Genomic DNA, 18,181 nt, shown 5'->3' on the forward strand with positions numbered 1-18,181 from the left:
TTTGATACCCCTATAATTGTTACAACTCTAGCTATCACCTTTGTTCTTATACAGTGGAACCACCATACTCCACCTCCACTCATCCGGCATCCTTTTCCCCTTAAAAATAATATTAAACAACCTAGTCAACCACTCCAAACCTGCTCTCCCCAAACACTTCCAAAATTCCACCAGAATCTCATCTGGCCCGGTCGCTCTGCCTCTACTCATCTTACGCATAGCTCCCACAACCTCCTCAACCTCGATACGCCTATAGTACCCAAAGTCACGGTGACTCTCGGAATTCTCAAATTCTCCTAGCACAATATCTCGATCCCCTTCTTTATTTAGAAGTTTATGAAAGTAAGTCTGTCATATCCTCTTAATTTGGGCATCTTCCATCAATACTCTACCATCTCTGTCCTTGATGCATCTCACTTGGTCCAAATCTCGAGCCTTCTCTCTCTCAACTTGGCCAGTCGGAATAACTTCTTCTCCCCACCTTTTTCCCTCAATTCCTCGTACATATGACCATAAGCCGTAGTCTTAGCCTCTGTGACCGCCAGCTTAGCCTCCTTCCTAGCTGCCTTATACCTCTCCATGCGCACTTGCCTATCCTCCTCACCTATGCTCCCCACTAACTTCAGGTACGCCGCCTTCTTTGCTTCCACTTTACTTTGGACCACTTCATTCCACCACCAGTCTCCTTTGTGCCCACCAGAGACGCCCGTCGAGACCCCTAACACCTCTCTCGCAGCCTCTCTAATACAGTCTGTTGTCGCTGACCACATAGTGCTCGCATCACCACTGCTCCTCCAAGCTCCCATAGCCGACAATCGCCCCTCCAACGCTTGGGCTTTATCCTTAGTTAAGGCTCCCCACCTGATTCTCGGCCTTCCTCGAGTAGACCTTTTACTCCTCTTTAACATAATACCAATGTCCATCACCAAGAGCCTATGTTGCGTCGCGAGTATCTCACCCGAAATCACCTTGGAATCCTTGCACAACCCTCTGTCACACCTCCTGAGGAGGAGATAGTCAATCTGGGTCTTCGCCACCACATTCTAAAATGAAGATAGATTCATAAAATATAATCACAAGGGAGTTAAGAACACTTACCCCAAGTTGTGTGAAAAAATTCCTCTCCAAAATCGTCCAAATCGAGCTCCAAAATCCAAAAAATGGTGAAATATCACGAACCCTCGAACTTAAAGGGTTCTGCCGAGTACTTTCGCAGATGCGGACAAGAGGTCGCACCTGCGACCCTTGCTTCAGCGAAAAACAACTCGCTTCTGTGAGAATAGCTTGGACAGTCCAAGTCACTTCTGCAATGCCTAGGACCGTACCTGCGGTCGTGCTTTTGTGCAACAGGCACCGCACCTGCGAAGACCCTCGCTTCTGCATGTGTATTGTCACTTTTGCGACCATCGCACCTGCCAGCCCTTTTCCGCAGGTGCGATCACACCAGAACCAGCAAATCTTCAGCAATTTTTCAACTTCGAATCTTGGTCCGTTAATCACCCGAAATCAACTCGAGGTCCCCAGGACCTCAACCAAACATACCAACAAGTCTTATATCCCAATACGAACTTAGTTGAACTCTCAAATCACCTCAAACAACTTCAAAAATACGAACTACACACGGATTCAAGCTTAATGAACTTCGAAATTTCCAAATTCTACAAACGACGTCGAAACCTATCAAATCATGTCCAATTGATCTCATATTTTGCACACAAGTCAAATTTGGCGTAACGAATCTATTCAAATTTCCAGAATCGGATATAGACCCCGATATAAAAAAGTCACCCCCCCCCCCCCCCGGTCAAGCTTCCCAAAAATTTAACTTTCGTCATTTCAAGTCTAATTCCACTACGAACCTCCAAATAATTTTCCGGACACGCTCCTAAGTCCAAAATCACCATACGGAGCTACTGGAATCATCATAATTTGAATCCGAGGTTGTTTACATATAAATCAATATCCGGTCGACTTTTCCAACTTAAACTTTCCATTTAAGAGACTAAGTGTCTTATTTCACTCTAAATTCTCTCCGGACCCGAACTAACTAACCCGATAAGTCATACAACAGATATAAAGAACAAACAGAGCAGTAAATGGGGGAACATGGCTGTAATACTCAAAACTACCGGTCGGGTCGTTACAAAGACTTATCAAACGGACTAGAGCGTCCTGAAGCATTGGAGTAGCTATGAACCCTTCCGGAGCCTGAACTAGTCCAAAAGGTACAGTCTGAACTGGAACCTCCTCCTGAAGGTCCACCTGAGGTTCTACAACATGTGCTACTGCTCGAGCTTTAGACTGAGCTCTACCTCTACCTCTACCTCTAGCACGACTTCGGCCTCGACCTCTACCCCTGGCCATAGTTGCCACCGGGGACTATGGTCCCTGTCCGTCGGTAGATGTATTACGTGTTCTCGCCATCTGCGAGAGAATAAGAATAGAATGGTTCAATTATCGATGATAGAATAAAATCGCACGACAGAATAAGAAAGAAGTGATATTATTCCTAAACTTTATAACCTGTGAAAGATAAGTATAGACGTCTCAGTACCGATCCTTCAAACTCTACTAAGTTTGTTTGTGACTCGTGAGACCTATGTAACCTAGTGCTCTGATACCAACTATCACGACCCGAAATTCCCACATTCGGGACTGTGATGGCGCCTAACATTTTACTTGCTAGGCAAGCCAACGTTAGAATAATATTAGCCATTTTAAAATAATTTTAAATTAATTAATAACAAAGAAACAAATGCGGAAGTAAAGTCTGAAATGTAGTGAATAATCCATAATAATAGCGATGTCTAAATACCATCCCAGAACTAGAGTCACAAGTGCACGAGCTTCTAGAATGATACAAATAAGGGGCTGAATAAAATAAAGTTGCCTGAAAGCAAACACACAGCTAAAATAAAATAGACGGGGACTTCAGAACTGCGGACGTTGTGCAGTTATACCTTAAGTCTCCTCTGGGTAGCTGAAATCCGAGCAAGTCTATGGCACGCCGCTGGGAACAACTCCAAAATCTGCACAAGAAGTGCAGAGTGTAGTATCAGTACAACCGACCCCATGTACTGGTAAGTGTCGAGCCTAACCTCGACTAAGTAGTGACGAGGCTAAGGCGGGTCAATTACATTTAAATTGTACGCAATAATAGTAATAACAATAATAATAATAATAATAATAATAATAATAATAATAATAATAATAATAATAATAATAATAATAATAATAATAATAATAATAATAATAATAATAATAATAATAATAATAATAATAATAATAATAATAATAATAATAATAATGGGAATATTAGTAAGACCAGTAAATAATATTAATAATTGAAATCAACTCAGTAGTCACAATCCTTCAACTTGTTTCTATTGTAGCGTACAACTCGTTTCCTCAATATAAATTTTAAACAATTTCATTGCGGCGTGCAATCTGATCCCCCAAATATAGACTTTTAAATAAGTCTGTTGCGGCGTGCAATCCAATCCCCAAATATAGACTTTTAAATATGTCTGTTGCGGCGTGCAATCCAATCCCCCAATATAGACTTTTAAATAAGTCTGTTGCGGCGTGCAATCCGATCCCTCAATATATATTTACTTTTATTTTCGTTGCGGCGTGCAACCCGATCCCCCAATATATTTTTGACAACTCATAAATATAATAAAAATTACTCCAATAAATACCACGTCCAATGAGAAACTATTAAGCATCAAGGCACACAATAATTATAATTTTTTATGAATAAACAATGACAATTAGCAATTAATTGTGAAAATCATGGAGAAAATAGGCAGTTTAATATTGAGTATGCTAAATGTCAAATATCAATTAAGACACATAAGTCAAATGAGCATGTAACAATTATTGCAGAAAATTCAAGAATTAATATTTGACAAGGGATATGAGTGAAATAATTAATATAATAATTCATTCATGATTTAAAACGATTTATGATTTTTCAAGTAATTATGCAAATAATTAATTTGACTACGTATAGACACTCATCACCTTGCCTATACGTGATTCACATGCATCTCACATAACAAATAATTCAAGGGTTCTATTCCCTAAAGTCAAGGTTAACCATGACACTTACCTCGCTTTGCAACCAAATTTCAAGAATCCAATAAACCTTTGCCTCGCGAATTCGTATTCGAAATCCTCAAAACTAGTCATAAACAATTCAATATTCTCAATATAAATCGTAGGAATTAATTCCATATGAATTTACAAATTTTTCGGATAAAAATCCCAAATTTATTTTAAAATTAACAGTGGGACCCACGTCTCGAATCCCGAAAAATTTGCGAAATCCGAACACCCGTTCCGATACGAGTTCAACCATATAAAAATTACCGAATTCCGATATCGGATTGGCTTTCAAATCTTCATTTTACATTTTTGGAAGATTTTATAAAAATCTGATTTTTCTTCCACAAATTCACGGATTCATGATATAAATGAGTATGGAATCATAAAATATAATCAATATAGGATAAGGAATACTTACTCCAATATTTTTCCATAAAACTCGCCCAAAATCGTCTTACCCAAGCTTAAAATCGAAAATGGTGGAAAATGGATCGAAATCCCATTTCTAGAACTTAAGTTCTGTTTTTCACATTTTTCTTCTTCACGGACGCGATAGTACCCTCGCGTTCGCGAAGCACATTTTTGTGCTGCCAAACATTTCAACCTCGCGAACGCGATGCCTTGCCTTGCTTGGCCTTCGCGACGCGATCTGCCCTTCGCGAAGGTAAAAATCCTCTCTGGTCATATCCCCTTCGCGAACGCTAGGCTTCGATCGCGAACGCGAAGCACAAAATGTGCCAGTCCAAATTTTCTCTTCGCGAACGCGAGACTCCCTTCGCAAACGCGAAGAAGGAAACCAGAACAAGCATCAGAAAATTTCCAACATCATTCCAAGTCCGAAATTCAATCCGTTAACCATCCGGAACTCGCCCGAGGCCCTCGGGACCTCAACCAAATATACCAACAAGTCCTAAAATATCATACGGACTTAGTCGAAACCTCAAATCACATCCAACAACACTAAAAACACGAATCACACATAGATCCAAGCCTAATAAACTTTGAAACTTCCAATTTCTACAAACGACGCCGGAACCTATCAAATCAAATACGATTGACCTCAAATTTTGCACACAAGTCATAAATGACATAACGGACCTATGAAAATTTTCAAAATCGGATTCCAACTCCGATATCAAAAAGTCAACTCCGTGGTCAAACTTAGAAATCTTTAGCCTTTAAATTTCTAGTTTTCATTAAATGGTCATAACTTGAGCTAGAGACCTCCAAATTAAATTCCGGGCATACGCTCAAGTCCCAAATCACGATACGTACCTACCGGAATTGTCAAAATACTGATCCGAGTCCGTTTGCTCAAAATGTTGACCAAAGTCAACTCAGTTGAGTTTTAAGACTCTATTTCATATTTTAATCATTTTTTCATATAAAAACTTTCCGAAAAATTATACGGACTGCGCACACAAGTCGAGGAATGATGAATATTGCTTTTCGAGGTCTTAGAATACAGAATTAATAATCAAATTTAAAGATGACCTTTTGGGTGATCACACTAATGCATGCTGAAGTTATTTATCCTGCAGTCGACAGTTTTATCATGAATTTTATCCGAAACTTCAGTCTAAACATGCTAAAGTTATTTAGTTAATTTGCTAAAATTTCAGACTAAACATGCTTAAGTTATTTAGTTCATTTGCTAAAATTTCAGACTAAACATGCTTAAGTTATTTAGTTCATTTGCTAAAACTTCAGACTAAACGCTTAAGTTTTTTAGTTCATTTGCTAAAATTTCGGACTAAGCATGCTTAAGTTTTTGTCTTGTAGTATGTAATTTTCTAATGAGTTTTTGCTAATGCATGCTAAAGTTATTTAGTTCATTTGCTAAAACTTCAGACAAAACATGCTGAAGTTATTTAGTTCATTTGCTAAAATTTCAGACTAAACATGTTGAAAGTTTTTAGTTCATTTGCTAAAATTTCAGACTAAATATGCTTAAGTTTTTGTCTTGCAGTATGTAATTTTCTAAAGAGTTTTTGCTAATGCATGCTGAAGTTATTTAGTTCATTTGCTAAAATTTCATAGCAAAACATGCTAAAGTTTTGTAACGCAGTCTACAGTTTTGTTCTGAGTTTTATCTGAAACTTCCGTCTAAACAAGCTGAATTTTTTAGTTTATTTGCTAAAACTTCAGCCTAAACATGCTTAAATTTTTGTCATGTAGTTTGTCAATAGTCTTTTATTAAAGAAGGGTAAAATCATCTTTTTAAAATATTTTTAACAAAAAAATGGGTATGGATGCAAACGAAAAAATAAAACGGGTATAAGTTTAAAAGGGGCGACCAAATAGGACGCGCCGTGCAATTTTTACAAAATATTTTTAGTGAGAAAAAGAAAATGATATGCAAGTTTAAATTGGCACAAATGTTGTTTCTATGATAGACCAACAAACAGGAAACAATGGGATTGTGAATTAATGGTCTTAAGCTTTTGACCCTGCTTGCTTTGCAAAATGCGCAAAACTTTTTAAATTTGAAACGGGATCAAAAGGTCTTGTAAATCAGTCACCAACAAAAGGGGTCAATCAGGGGACGGATTTAGGGGTGGAAGGATGTTCACCCAAATTCCTTTGCCGAAATCTGTTGTTTATCTGTATATATTATATTTTGAATTCTTTTGATACAGTTTAAAAGCATAGCTTAATGGTCAAGTTTTTTCAAAATCTTTATAAGATTATTGATTTTATTTCCACCGGCTACAACTTTTTTAACTTTTTCCTTTTTTAAACCCATTGGCGATAATTATGTTCTGAGGTCAATGATGAGCTGATGTTGAACTTTTAACTTTGGGACAGGTTACCTGTGATCAATGGGCAATACTTTAAGTTTTTAACAATTTTGCCATATGAACAAAACTTTTTGACTTTTACTTTTGACTTTAAACGTTTGCTGGTCCTAAAGGTCAAAATTTAAAGACAACAGTGTCCTATTTCTGCCACTTTCTGCAACAAAAGAGCCTAATATGAAAAGCCCACAAAACAAGCCCAAAATCAACTGTTAGCTCCTTACAAAGACGCCGGCGATCCGACACGCTGAAGCGGAAATGAACCAAAACGAAGTCAGCAACTCTGGTGGCGGCACGGCCCATCACCGGTGGTGGGCCGCCGCGAGCACAGGGCAGTTAGTATGGGGAATTCACGCTTTTAGAAAAGGTTACGCCGGTGAATGTCGATTGATGCCGCTTAAAGCCTTCGGCGTCGCCTCGCTTTTCGTCGGCGCCATCGCCTCCGCCTCCGTCGCCTCTCTTCAAGCCTCCGGCATCCACTCCGTAAATTCTCTCTTACCTCTTTGTTACACTAAAGATATTTTGTCACTTATTAGCATATCGTAGGACTTTTCGTTGACTAAATTAGACAGACTATTTTGTGTGGAGTCACTTTGGATTTAATTGATAAATTTTTGAGTGCCATTTGAAAAAGATCTCCCTTTTGTTCTACGTTATGTGACAGCATGGAGTTAAAGACCTGACATTATAGAATCCGAATAGTTTAATGAATTTTAATTCTGGAAAGTTGTATTGAAATGGAATAGTGTAAAAAACTGCAGGACATTTTTGAAAAGGAAAGAGCATGGGATAAATTGGGATGAAGAGAGTACTCATATGGGTTGAAATGAAGTGTTACATGAGTGTAATTATGTTCTCATGTGCATCCTAAGACATGCAGATTAAGCTTCTGAATTTGAAATAACCAGTTCATTCTAATGGGATCTTATATTGATCATATGGTATTCAGACTTACTTGATTTAAGCAGGGATGTAGATGCTGAGTGTAAATATAATCGTTTTTGTGACGGAAAAAGAAGAGTGAAGAAGAAATTTGAGATTTACTATGATATTATTGTGCATTTTCCTGTATATCAGTTAACTTCTGAGCTATGAGCAGCTATCTGGGTTTCCTTTATGTTTGATGTTAGATGATTTTCCTTTATACATATGTCTAGGTGAAGAATCAATACTTCTGGAGTTTTTCATTTTGAAGTTGAAAACTATAGAATATAGAACATCCAGTAGTAAGAAATCAAACTTTTTTGCGAAATTAGGGTCTGACTTTCAATTATTTGAAATGCTTGATAAGGTTTTTGTGCCCTAAGGTTTATCAATAAGGCATTAAGAACATCTCCAATTACAAGTATGAAATGTATTGCACACAGGGAATAGATCGTGATAGCTGCCTTTTCTTGTGCTTGGTTGACATCGCACGACTCTGTTCCAGTGCGGGAATTCTTTCTGCTTATAGAAGTAATAGGGAGAAAAGCTCTGCGTAACATCCAATTTCATGTAGATATATCATGCTCAAGTTGGTGATAGTTTAACTGTTTGCTGCATATGTTTTGCTTGCTCTTATGGTAGATTGATTCAGCCTATTGGTGTGAACTAAGCAGGTCTACTTTTGTTAGGAAACTTGCCTCAATTTCATTTCTTACGTCTTTTTCATTCTACCTGAGCATTACTAAGTGCCAATATGGATTAAATGATACGGTAACTGGTCTGCCACGAGATGGAAATAGCGAGAGGTCTATTGTCTGCCTATGAATTGAAGCACCAGTTAGAAGGATGGTTGAGTAACATTATTGGATATAATGATTTGCTTTAGATTGGGGTTTGTTGTTGCTGCTGCTATTGGTGGTGGTCTTAGAAAGTAGAAATAAGTTGATGCTTTTAGCCCCAATAGAGGGTTTGCACAACCTGTAATTATGCATGATGTACTGGCTTAGTGCATAAATTTATAAAATCCTTAATTACTTATCAAAAAAGAAGTTGATGCTTTTAGCATGTTACAAATTGGACATGTTCACCATGGGAAGTACTTCGCTGTTGACAAGTTACATGTAGATTATATCTTTTGACCTTGTTTTGCTTACACTATTATCTCGCTTCATTCATGTGGGGTCATATGATATTTGGAATCGTGTGTCACGAAACATTGTTTTATTTATATTTTTTTAACTGTGCTGTTGCATGCACAGCGAAATTGTGTGGAATTTTGCATCACAAATTTTGTTTTGTTTTAGTTCTCTATGCTTTTTGATAGGTCATATAATCAGAGAAAATGATCCTTTCTTCTAGTTTCCATTAGATCAGCAAAATCATAAAATCAGAACCCTTTTGTTTTTTTATTAGTATTAAGTGTTAGTAACTTGGCGGATGTGTTTGTCCACATGAAGCTCGTTGGCAGACCTTGTAACATGACTTTTAGCGTAGGAAGACGGAGAGAAAATGCTTACACATGGATGGAGTCCTACACGAAGAAGATTAAGTCTAGTTCAGCTGTAAAATTAAACCTTTTAATTTCATCCGTAGTACAAAGCTGTTGAATGTAATCTTTCAAACTAGTGGCAAGGTATTCGTGTAATAGCCCAATGATTAATTTCGTCCTGTAGGTTCCAGTACTAAAAGCATGATCTGTAGTTAGAACACGATGTATCTATTTGCTTATCAAAAGCAAAATATGATGTGTCTGATTTATTTTGTTAAAGTCAGTAGTTATTAATATATCCCCTTCGTTTTCAGTTTTGAAGCAGCCTCTACCCTCATAGGATAGGGGTAAGGTCTGCATACACTCTACCCTCTCCAGATCCACTTGTGGGATTACACTAGGTTTATTGTTGTTGTTTTCAGTTTTGAAATTGTGCGCCCTAATTGGTTGCAAAATATGTAGGTGGAAGACATGAAGGCTGTTGGGGCAAGTATAAGAACAGGACTTGGCTTAACACGAAGGGCACGGGATGACTAAGTATTTTGAGCATTTTCGTGAATCAGTAGCCTATAGAATGTTGACGAAGGAAGATTATCCATCTTTGCGTAGTTTCTTGCTAAAATCATTCCCAAGGGAGCACTTAGCTGACAAGGGGTACCCCGGTTAACGATTGTAGCATTTGAGGCTGGCAGCTGTTCAATCTTAACCCGAGTGACTTAACACATTTGCTGGAATGACAGCTTTAAAGTTCTAACTGCAGCATTTTCCTCTTTCCATTCAGCTAAAGCGTTTTCATGTTGGATGGGACTAAGAAATAGCGCTATCGTGGGAAGTGGAAACTACGTACCAACCACTATCACAGTGCATGTACCGAAATAATAAGTGCATGACATGTGTTTTCTTATATGTATTCTTACTTCAATTTATCAGTTAAATGTGACAATTAAGGCATTAAGTCCAGATAAGTTTTTCCAACTATACACTGTCCATGTTGGATCATAATATCATATTAGTTTCTGTTACATTTAAAAGGAAGTGGGAGCTGGCTACTCATTGGTACCTTTTCTTTCCTTTTTAACTTAAAAGAATCGAATTTTAAGCAGATGTTATGTGGAGGATTGAGGAGGCAAAGTGGGTATAAACCAATTAAGCCACTCAAGATTCATTAGGTTTCAGTTGCATTTTTTTTTCTCTACTACAAATGCACTATTTGAGTGGCTCGGCAGTCGACTTTCTTTAGACAACCCTACATATTACTTAGTCATTAAGCCTGATCTGCTTTATCTCTTAAAAAATAAAAATATTCAAATCTCTGTCTCTCAATATACATACATACACGCATATGACATTTCTATTTATTATTGGTTAACAACGTAGTATTCACTAATTCTATTTTTAGGGGTTTGCGCTTTGTAACTTGATCTAAGCCAGAATGATTTGAACAGTCTTCTTATATTTCTAAAATAATTTACAAGAATTTGGTGCCAAAACCTCTCTTTCTTTCTGGAAAGAGGAGGGGAGGGATAGTATTTGGCTACGAAATCCAAAGTGAAGCTTCTAGTTCTAATCTGTTCTATTAGCCTCACATTTGGATAAGAAAAAACTGCTAGAAAATGATTTTCTTGAGAAAACTGTAGAAATATAAAGTAAAAAGAAAATGGAAACTTACAGTTGAGGGAGACGGTAAAAATGACAAAAAAAACAAAATCACTATCATTTCAAAATTTCTTCGGATTTGAACTGCAAGAAAGTCTTCCATGGGAAAGGATATAATAGCTTTTCTTGCAACTTTCTTATGAAGCACAAAAAGTAGACTTTCTAACATTTTCTTAGCAGTGCTAACTATTATCAGAATCCACGTCTCAACCAAAAAGAACTTGAAATCAGAACTGTCATCTTGGGAGCTCTCACGCAAGTTGAAAAGAATTTGGAGCATTATCAACTGCATCTAGGCGTTCATGACAAGACTGGCACAGCATTTATTCATTGTGGATATTCAGGCAGGTACATACGACTCGAGCATCAATTGCGCTGGGGAGGGTGATTTGATCTCAACAATCAAGTATGTGAACTTCCACTGCTTATCCACCTTGTCCTGAAACATCTCAGTATAAACCTTGCCAGCTCCATGTGGTCCGCGGATATAAAAATTGACCTACACTCAGTTTAATCACACCAACCTAAATATATATTGGAGAAAGTAGAAGTAACACTAAATAAACATTCAATATCTGCAAGCTTGAGCTCGGGAAGTGAAAGTATCAATAGGATAGGGATTATCAGAAAGAAAATAGCCACCTCAACATGCTCAACTCCGTCTTCGTCAGTCCATATCCTATTGGGGATGCGTTGGCGTGCAGCACGGTTTCTACTTTCTGATCCATAGCCTGTTACAGGGGATCCAATTCTTACACTAACCTGGTGCAAATAATAGCAAACACATGCAACTAATCAGTTCAAGTACAACCAGAATCAAAATACACAAACTGATTGGTCAGACTCAGTGCTATGAAGTATGAACTCTATATAACCCAGCAAGCCAGTAAAGACTGCCCCAGTTGGTACTTAGGAAATAAGATATTTGCCTCGCAGCTGTCATCCAGTCTACAACTCAATCCCAAAATTATAGGTAGTAAATTCACGGCAAGGATTATAGGGGCAAGACACATACTTGACCATCATTTTGAATCCTCTTGAGAGCTTTATCAAAAATTTTGTACCTACAAAAGAAAATTAATTTAAGCAAGATCGAAAACAAGAAGAATTCAAGGTTTATGTCAACCTACTTAGAGAGCGTATTTGCAACCCTTACTCTTTCGGCTGAAAAATGAGTTCCTTAAAAACTCCATATGCTGCACCAGCAGCAACTGCAAGTCCCGCAAGAATGACAAGACTATAAGAAGCTCCCTCAGTAAACGTCACAGGCTTCTCTGGGATATTGTAGGTAGGAGCATCAAAGGGATCCTCAACAGTAGATACATCCTTTCGAGCCTGTACAAGTAAGAAAAGAAATAAATGCATTTGTAGTCATATCGGGAGCTATACATTTTAAGGGTGTGAATGGTAATCTCCCAGTTTTACACAATTCTGGGATAATTTTCCTCAATATATACCAAAATGGTGTAACTGCATAGAATAGAGGTGTGGTTCAGTCTCATGCTTCTTCTCCTCTTTAAACTCGTGTTTTGGGGTAACACATTTCCTATGGTGTATACTTGTATTAAGACAACACGTCAATACATTACGGACCTTTACAATGTTGTAAAAGCTTTGAAAAATTTCCATTGAAATAATGTTTTGGAAAAGGACCTTTCAGTGTTATATTAAGACAATCCAACAACACATTATGGCATTGTAAGGGCTCAGGTAATAACCTAATTTACAGGTACAGCATGCTTTTGTAGGGTTGTTTGGTTCACATGCTAGTTATCCATGGATTATAATGTAAGAATTGTTTATGTAGGGGATATTAGTGACGGGATTGTTTGATTAATAATGCAGGAATTGTTAATAATGAAGGGATTGTTATGCAGGGATTACTTACTTTAAGGGCATTGTTGTCTTTAAATACTTTAACGTCCGTATTGCAAATACACGTATTCTTATTTCAAATTCTATCCTGCATAAAATAATATATAGATTCCCGCATAACTTGATGTATGTATTATTTAACAAATCAACAAAACGCTGCACAAACTTATACAGACTTTATTTTCATACGACCAACCAAAAGATGCATAAGTTATGCAGGAAATATTTTTTTAATCCCTCTAACCAAACATAGTATGATGGGATTATTTCTCCAATCCTTCCAACAGTCCAACCAAACGACCACGTATGGGATCAACTTTAAAAGGAGAGAGAGAGAGAGACAAAGATCAACAACCATAAATCAATAATTAGGCAGATCCTGGGCTATCCACATTAAATAGGTTTCAGACAGGAAAATTTATTCAACAAGTCGTAAATCTTCTACTATGAGAAATACAAAAAGACCAACAACGATGCTGTGTAAAAAAAGTAGTTTTGTTAAGCAATAAAATCAATGATTTGTCAGTGGTACTTTTTGGAAACATCATAGAGTTTAGGGATCATGACATTCAGATGACCCGATAGCAACTTAATTTACTTGGTAATGAACCTAACAGAGAGAATAGCAGTTGCAGCATAAAGCAGTGTTATGATTATCATCTAGTTCATTAGCTCTAGAAACAGTAAGTGGTCCAAAACTAGAAGGTGTCTGCTCGAGAAGGTTCTTCTCCTTCTTGGTCCACGCTGAAAATTTCCCTCTTCTCCCTTTAACTTCACTTTTTTGAAAAGTTAAGTTGCCCTAGAAACTAAAACCTTTTACATGATCTTTGGATTATAAAAACAATAACGGGAATGACTTGTTGCAGGTACACACCAACAAAGGCTAATGCTTGGTGTGTGTTTGGAGCATATGGTGGAGCTCATAAGCATCTCCTTCTGCGATTTGCATTAAATTGTGGAGAAGATCAGTATTTAGGGGAAGCTATTGTGATTTTCTCCTCATTAAATGAGCTTCTCACGGAATGTTTGATATTTTGGGGGAAGCTATAGTGACTCTTTCTCATTAAATGAGCTTCTAAGTTCTAACAACCAGGTACAGGATTTTAGGAGGATAAGGGAAGGTGAACTGTTACAGAATGCAGCTGCTTCGGCTCTAAAATGGTAAAGAACTATGAGAACATTTCAGGACCAATACACATTACTTGACTTGGCCTGGAAAAAAAAAATTCCTTCTTGTTTTTTTTGTAGTAATGGTTTTTACGGAGGGTAGAACTGGGAGACCTGCAACAAGTTAGAGGCTGTAGTAGAACAGCACACCCTCTTGTTAGTCCATTTTGGTCTTTTAAAGACATCTTGTCGTAGATGACTCTGCTTTGTGGAACGGGGATGAGTTCGAGTTCACCACTAGCTTATAAACAATTCAGTAAGGGTAGGCGTCGTTAGCTCATATGTCAATTTACTTAAGTAAAGAAATAATTGTTTCACAAATTAGAGAGAATTGGCAAGCTTAAAGTAGTAAAACGTCTTGATAATTGGAATACCATGTTTCTTAAGTTGAGATGCATTTAGTGAAAATTATTGCTATTGGAAGGTAAAACAAAAGGTTACTAACTCAAGATTGCCATTTTTATAAGTAATTTGGCCCTAAATTTGGTTGTTCAAATCTGTACTGTATTGTTAATGTAATGGCAAAACTTAATTCATGATTCGCTAGGGAATTAGTTAATTGTGGTCCTTAGCACATTTTACTATCGTTTGCCCATCTACTAAACTCTCCTTTTTCAATCTAAAAGAAAAAGGAAAGACATATATGCATGATTTAGAGACAGAAATAACCTCAGATTGCTTTTGTGTTGACCCAGAAGCCTTTGATGCAAATGACCTAGCAAAGCAAGATGATTGAGGATTTACGCTAGCGGTATTGACAAGCTGAAACGGCGATCTAAAGGTCATTAAGCATTGTGTGCTCCTTCGATTTCTGTATAGAACAGGAAGTCCTGCAAGATCTACGTCTGAGTACTTTTCTTAACATAGAATATGCTCCAACAGAAATATTAAAATCTCTGTTGCATGGACACAAGATTGTGACACAGACTGGACACAGCAATTTTCAGCAATTACATGGTGAGACACAAGAGCTTTACAATAGGAAGCAAATGCATGAATGTCCATATGTAGTTTTCTCAATATCTCAACAGGAAATGATTCTAAGAAAGCATAAATATGTAATTCAAAGTTTTAAATATGTAAAAGATAATAAGTAGATAGCAAGTCGACAACATTTAGAGTCAAGCAAGGCATCTCCTTTTTTATTTATGGAAAACAAAAACCTTTCTCTATAGCTGCATGTTCAAAATCATCATCATAAAGTTATTGAGGAACGAAACATGCAAAAGCATATATTTTCTGATCATTCAAATTGCTAGAAGAATCCGTTTGAGGTGAGCACAAATGAAGGAACTAAACCACTACACGGATGGATGTTAAAGCAGACTCGAGCTCCACTCAATGAAGAGAAATGAACTAATCCTAGATTTAGATTCTTAGGAGATGAAAACTTGTTGAGATCCAAATTGTTCTTTTTCAGTTTGCAAATCTTCAGTCATGAATGTAGCATCTACTAACCAGCAGGTTCATTGATAACCTGCAAAACATCAGAATTTGGGGGACAAAAGCTATCAATAGGCAGCTAACAAAGCTTTAGGATCACCAAAGTAGCAAGACATTTCAACTCACCTTGGAAGCAGGACATGAAGCATGTACAGGTCTCCTTGCACAACCTGATCTTACCAGTTCCTACAAGTCATCATAATCAGAGAACGAATAGAAGAAGAATATATCCAACAGCATTTTGAAACATGAGAAACTGGAAAAAGATTTGATCAGCAGTTTCAGATCATAAACTTGAAGCATGCCAAAGATTTAAACAAGATAAGAGTTTCAATTCACATCCGCACTTCTTATTTTTGTTACTTTCAAATGATTGCACAACAACAACAACGACCCAGTAAAATCCCACAAGTGAGGTCTGGGGAGGGTAGTGTGTACGCAGACCTTACCCCTACCCCGATGGAGTAGAGAGGTTGTTTCCACTAATTGTTGGGGTCTGGGGAGGATAGTGTGTACTTTCAAATGATTGTAAAATTCATTAATTATTTTCTTTTTGCCATATATAAAACCGAGCCTGCCATTCAAATTGATATCCCTTTCTCCTTACCTACATGAGTACAAAAAAGCCAGTCGGATCTCTTTTCTATTAGTAATTATTTTTAATCAAACTATTTTTTCCCTAACAATAATGTTGCCTGAGTTTGAACTAAGATTGACTATTGTAAAGCTCCTTTGCTTGAAAATTATGTCCAAGGGTCAAAGCAAGCTCATAAGAACAACCCTTGACCAAACACCATTTCCAGATTTAAGTGGGAGCAGCATAGAGGGATGGGCCCCATTCTCCACCAAGTTCCAGATCTGCGTGTAAATGGAGTTTCGCCACCTAACTCATAGGGAATTTGCGATTATAAGTAAATAGGGACTAGAATACTAGTTTGGTATATCTGTGGATCTTCTTGCTGAATTCTTGAATTAGTCAAACTTTGATGCTTGCTCTGATTTTCCGACTTAAGTATAATTTGAGGAGCACTAACTGCTTCAATGACCATATAGAACTCAACCACTTTGCACAGCAATCATAAGGTTAAGCTGATAATAAAGGGCAGCCCGGTGCACTAAGCTCCCGCTATGCATGGGGTCCGGGAAAGGGCCGGACTAAATGTCAGAAAAGCAAATGCGTAGAGAGAGATTTCAAATACTTATATTCATTAAGCGAGTCAAACTGAAACTGTGGTGCAATAGCTTCTTGGTTCTCATCAATAAATTTCTACCTTTCTCATCAAAAAAGAAAAATAAACTACGCTGCAGTAGCAGATAACCTTCTCGAATTTACTTTCGCATACACTCCAGATTATCTTCGATAACTATGAAAATTCACCTCCACCAGTCTAACATAAAATGCGACATTACTACTCAGCATATGGAAAAAAGTCACTTTTTTTGCCAAATCATTGTATTCACAGTCAATATATAAGTTGAGACAGATAAACCCTTAACACCAATCAAAATCATCAAGCACAAGATAGGTTCAAAAGATAAACTTCAAATATATCTAAAAACAGGAATTTTTAATTACAATAATGCAAAAATTTAAAGAAAAAGCAGAACTTGACATACCCTTTTGGCAGAAACATTGAAAGCAGCACTTTCAGCAGCCACAGACGAGAAACGACTTATACCCAAATTAGATAAGCTTCTTGAAGGCATATGTTCCAACAAAGAATCAAACTTGTTGCTTGATTTTACAACATTAGACCACCACCTAGTTTTCAAAGAAACCCCGCTTCTCCTCACATGCTGCATCTTTGAAATCTAAGGTTTTTAATGGCTTCTACTACAACTAAATTGATGAACTAAACGCACATATATAGGATAAAGGGTGGATCAAAATATTGAACACAGCGAAGCAAGTGAAGCGAAGAAATCCAATATAGATTTGGTAGTGACCCTAAAACCCTCTAAGAGAACCCGAACGGGGGTTTTGGTCTCTTTGGGTTTGGGTTTGGGTTTGGGTTGCAGGTCACGTGCTACCTGCAAATAGTCAAGACTATTTATTTTTCTTATAAAATATAATTGTATAACAAAAAGGTACCATATTATAAAATCAAAACTATTAGTAGTAATATCAATTTTTCATTATTTGAAATAAAATATTAGTTTATAGTTAATGGAAATTTGTATTTACCTCAAATCATGTGTGCGATGCTAATTAAATAAATAATAGTTCAATGGCGTTTTTACTACTCCATTTTATATGGAATTTTGTAGGTATTGCTATTACAAGTATTATCATCTCACATGGAAGTTAATATACAATAATATACAAGGCTTAACACATGATTAATAGTTGACTAATACGATAAAGAAATATAGTTATCAAGCTCGAATTATTAGCATAAATTACCTTTTTTATATGATAAAAAATATTTTCCTGTAACATATTATCTTTGGGAGATTATTGTAGTGTTTAATTGTCCTTAATCGTGACAATTTCTTTTGTATGAAAAATATTATTCTCGATCCTTATGAAATAAAAACATCTTGGTTTACAATATTTCTACTCTTATTTTATACCATTTCAATTTATAGTTTTAGACATTAAAAATATAACCAAATTATATCATATCATCTATGTGATATATTTTTATACCGGCTAAATATGGAAAACAATTTAAAATTTTATTTACCTAAAAGAATCTCTAAGTTAGCGAGAATATGT

The 18,181-nt window shown here is 36.8% G+C and overlaps 3 protein-coding genes across 4 annotated transcripts; 1 reads left to right on the top strand and 2 right to left on the bottom strand.

The window, feature by feature from the left end:
* Positions 1–413: 413 nt before the first annotated feature.
* On the bottom strand, positions 414–806 carry LOC138900192 (uncharacterized). Its single transcript, XM_070186928.1, has one exon. It carries the CDS (start codon positions 804–806, stop codon positions 414–416), a length of 393 nt encoding a protein of 130 aa, XP_070043029.1.
* A 6,262-nt stretch (positions 807–7,068) lies between these two features.
* On the top strand, positions 7,069–10,423 carry LOC104103973 (uncharacterized). 2 transcript variants are annotated; one of them, XM_070177312.1, is made up of 2 exons: positions 7,069–7,391; positions 8,522–8,961. In XM_070177312.1, the coding sequence occupies exons 1-2, from the start codon at positions 7,167–7,169 to the stop codon at positions 8,576–8,578; spliced, it is 282 nt and encodes a 93-aa protein (XP_070033413.1). In that variant the 5' UTR covers positions 7,069–7,166; the 3' UTR covers positions 8,579–8,961. The 2 variants fall into 2 exon arrangements, with proteins under 2 accessions (XP_070033413.1, XP_009610237.1); XM_009611942.4 differs by lacking the exon at positions 8,522–8,961 and adding an exon at positions 9,784–10,423 and having other exon boundaries at positions 7,084–7,391.
* A 588-nt stretch (positions 10,424–11,011) lies between these two features.
* Positions 11,012–17,416, bottom strand: LOC104103974 (probable mitochondrial import inner membrane translocase subunit TIM21). Its single transcript, XM_009611943.4, has 8 exons — positions 17,080–17,416; positions 15,589–15,648; positions 15,478–15,496; positions 14,689–14,849; positions 12,134–12,312; positions 11,993–12,041; positions 11,620–11,739; positions 11,012–11,476 (listed from the first exon to the last, which is right to left on the bottom strand). The coding sequence occupies exons 1-8, from the start codon at positions 17,263–17,265 to the stop codon at positions 11,318–11,320; spliced, it is 933 nt and encodes a 310-aa protein (XP_009610238.1). The 5' UTR covers positions 17,266–17,416; the 3' UTR covers positions 11,012–11,317.
* Positions 17,417–18,181: the final 765 nt, after the last annotated feature.

Source organism: Nicotiana tomentosiformis, chromosome 1 (genome assembly GCF_000390325.3).
Source record: "Nicotiana tomentosiformis chromosome 1, ASM39032v3, whole genome shotgun sequence".
In the NCBI taxonomy this organism is placed as follows: Eukaryota; Viridiplantae; Streptophyta; class Magnoliopsida; order Solanales; family Solanaceae; genus Nicotiana; species Nicotiana tomentosiformis.

Excerpts from the sequence above, each read along its gene's own strand:
- LOC138900192 (XM_070186928.1), bottom strand. The coding sequence starts at position 806 with ATGGGAGCTTGGAGGAGCAGTGGTGATGCGAGCACTATGTGGTCAGCG.
- LOC104103973 (XM_009611942.4), top strand. The coding sequence starts at position 7,167 with ATGAACCAAAACGAAGTCAGCAACTCTGGTGGCGGCACGGCCCATCAC. Across the intron at positions 7,392-9,783 it reads AAGCCTCCGGCATCCACTCC|GTGGAAGACATGAAGGCTGT; the intron begins GTAAATTCTCTC and ends CAAAATATGTAG.
- LOC104103974 (XM_009611943.4), bottom strand. The coding sequence starts at position 17,265 with ATGCAGCATGTGAGGAGAAGCGGGGTTTCTTTGAAAACTAGGTGGTGG. Across the intron at positions 11,740-11,992 it reads GGATTCAAAATGATGGTCAA|GTTAGTGTAAGAATTGGATC; the intron begins GTATGTGTCTTG and ends TATTTGCACCAG. Across the intron at positions 11,477-11,619 it reads ACGGAGTTGAGCATGTTGAG|GTCAATTTTTATATCCGCGG; the intron begins GTGGCTATTTTC and ends AACTGAGTGTAG.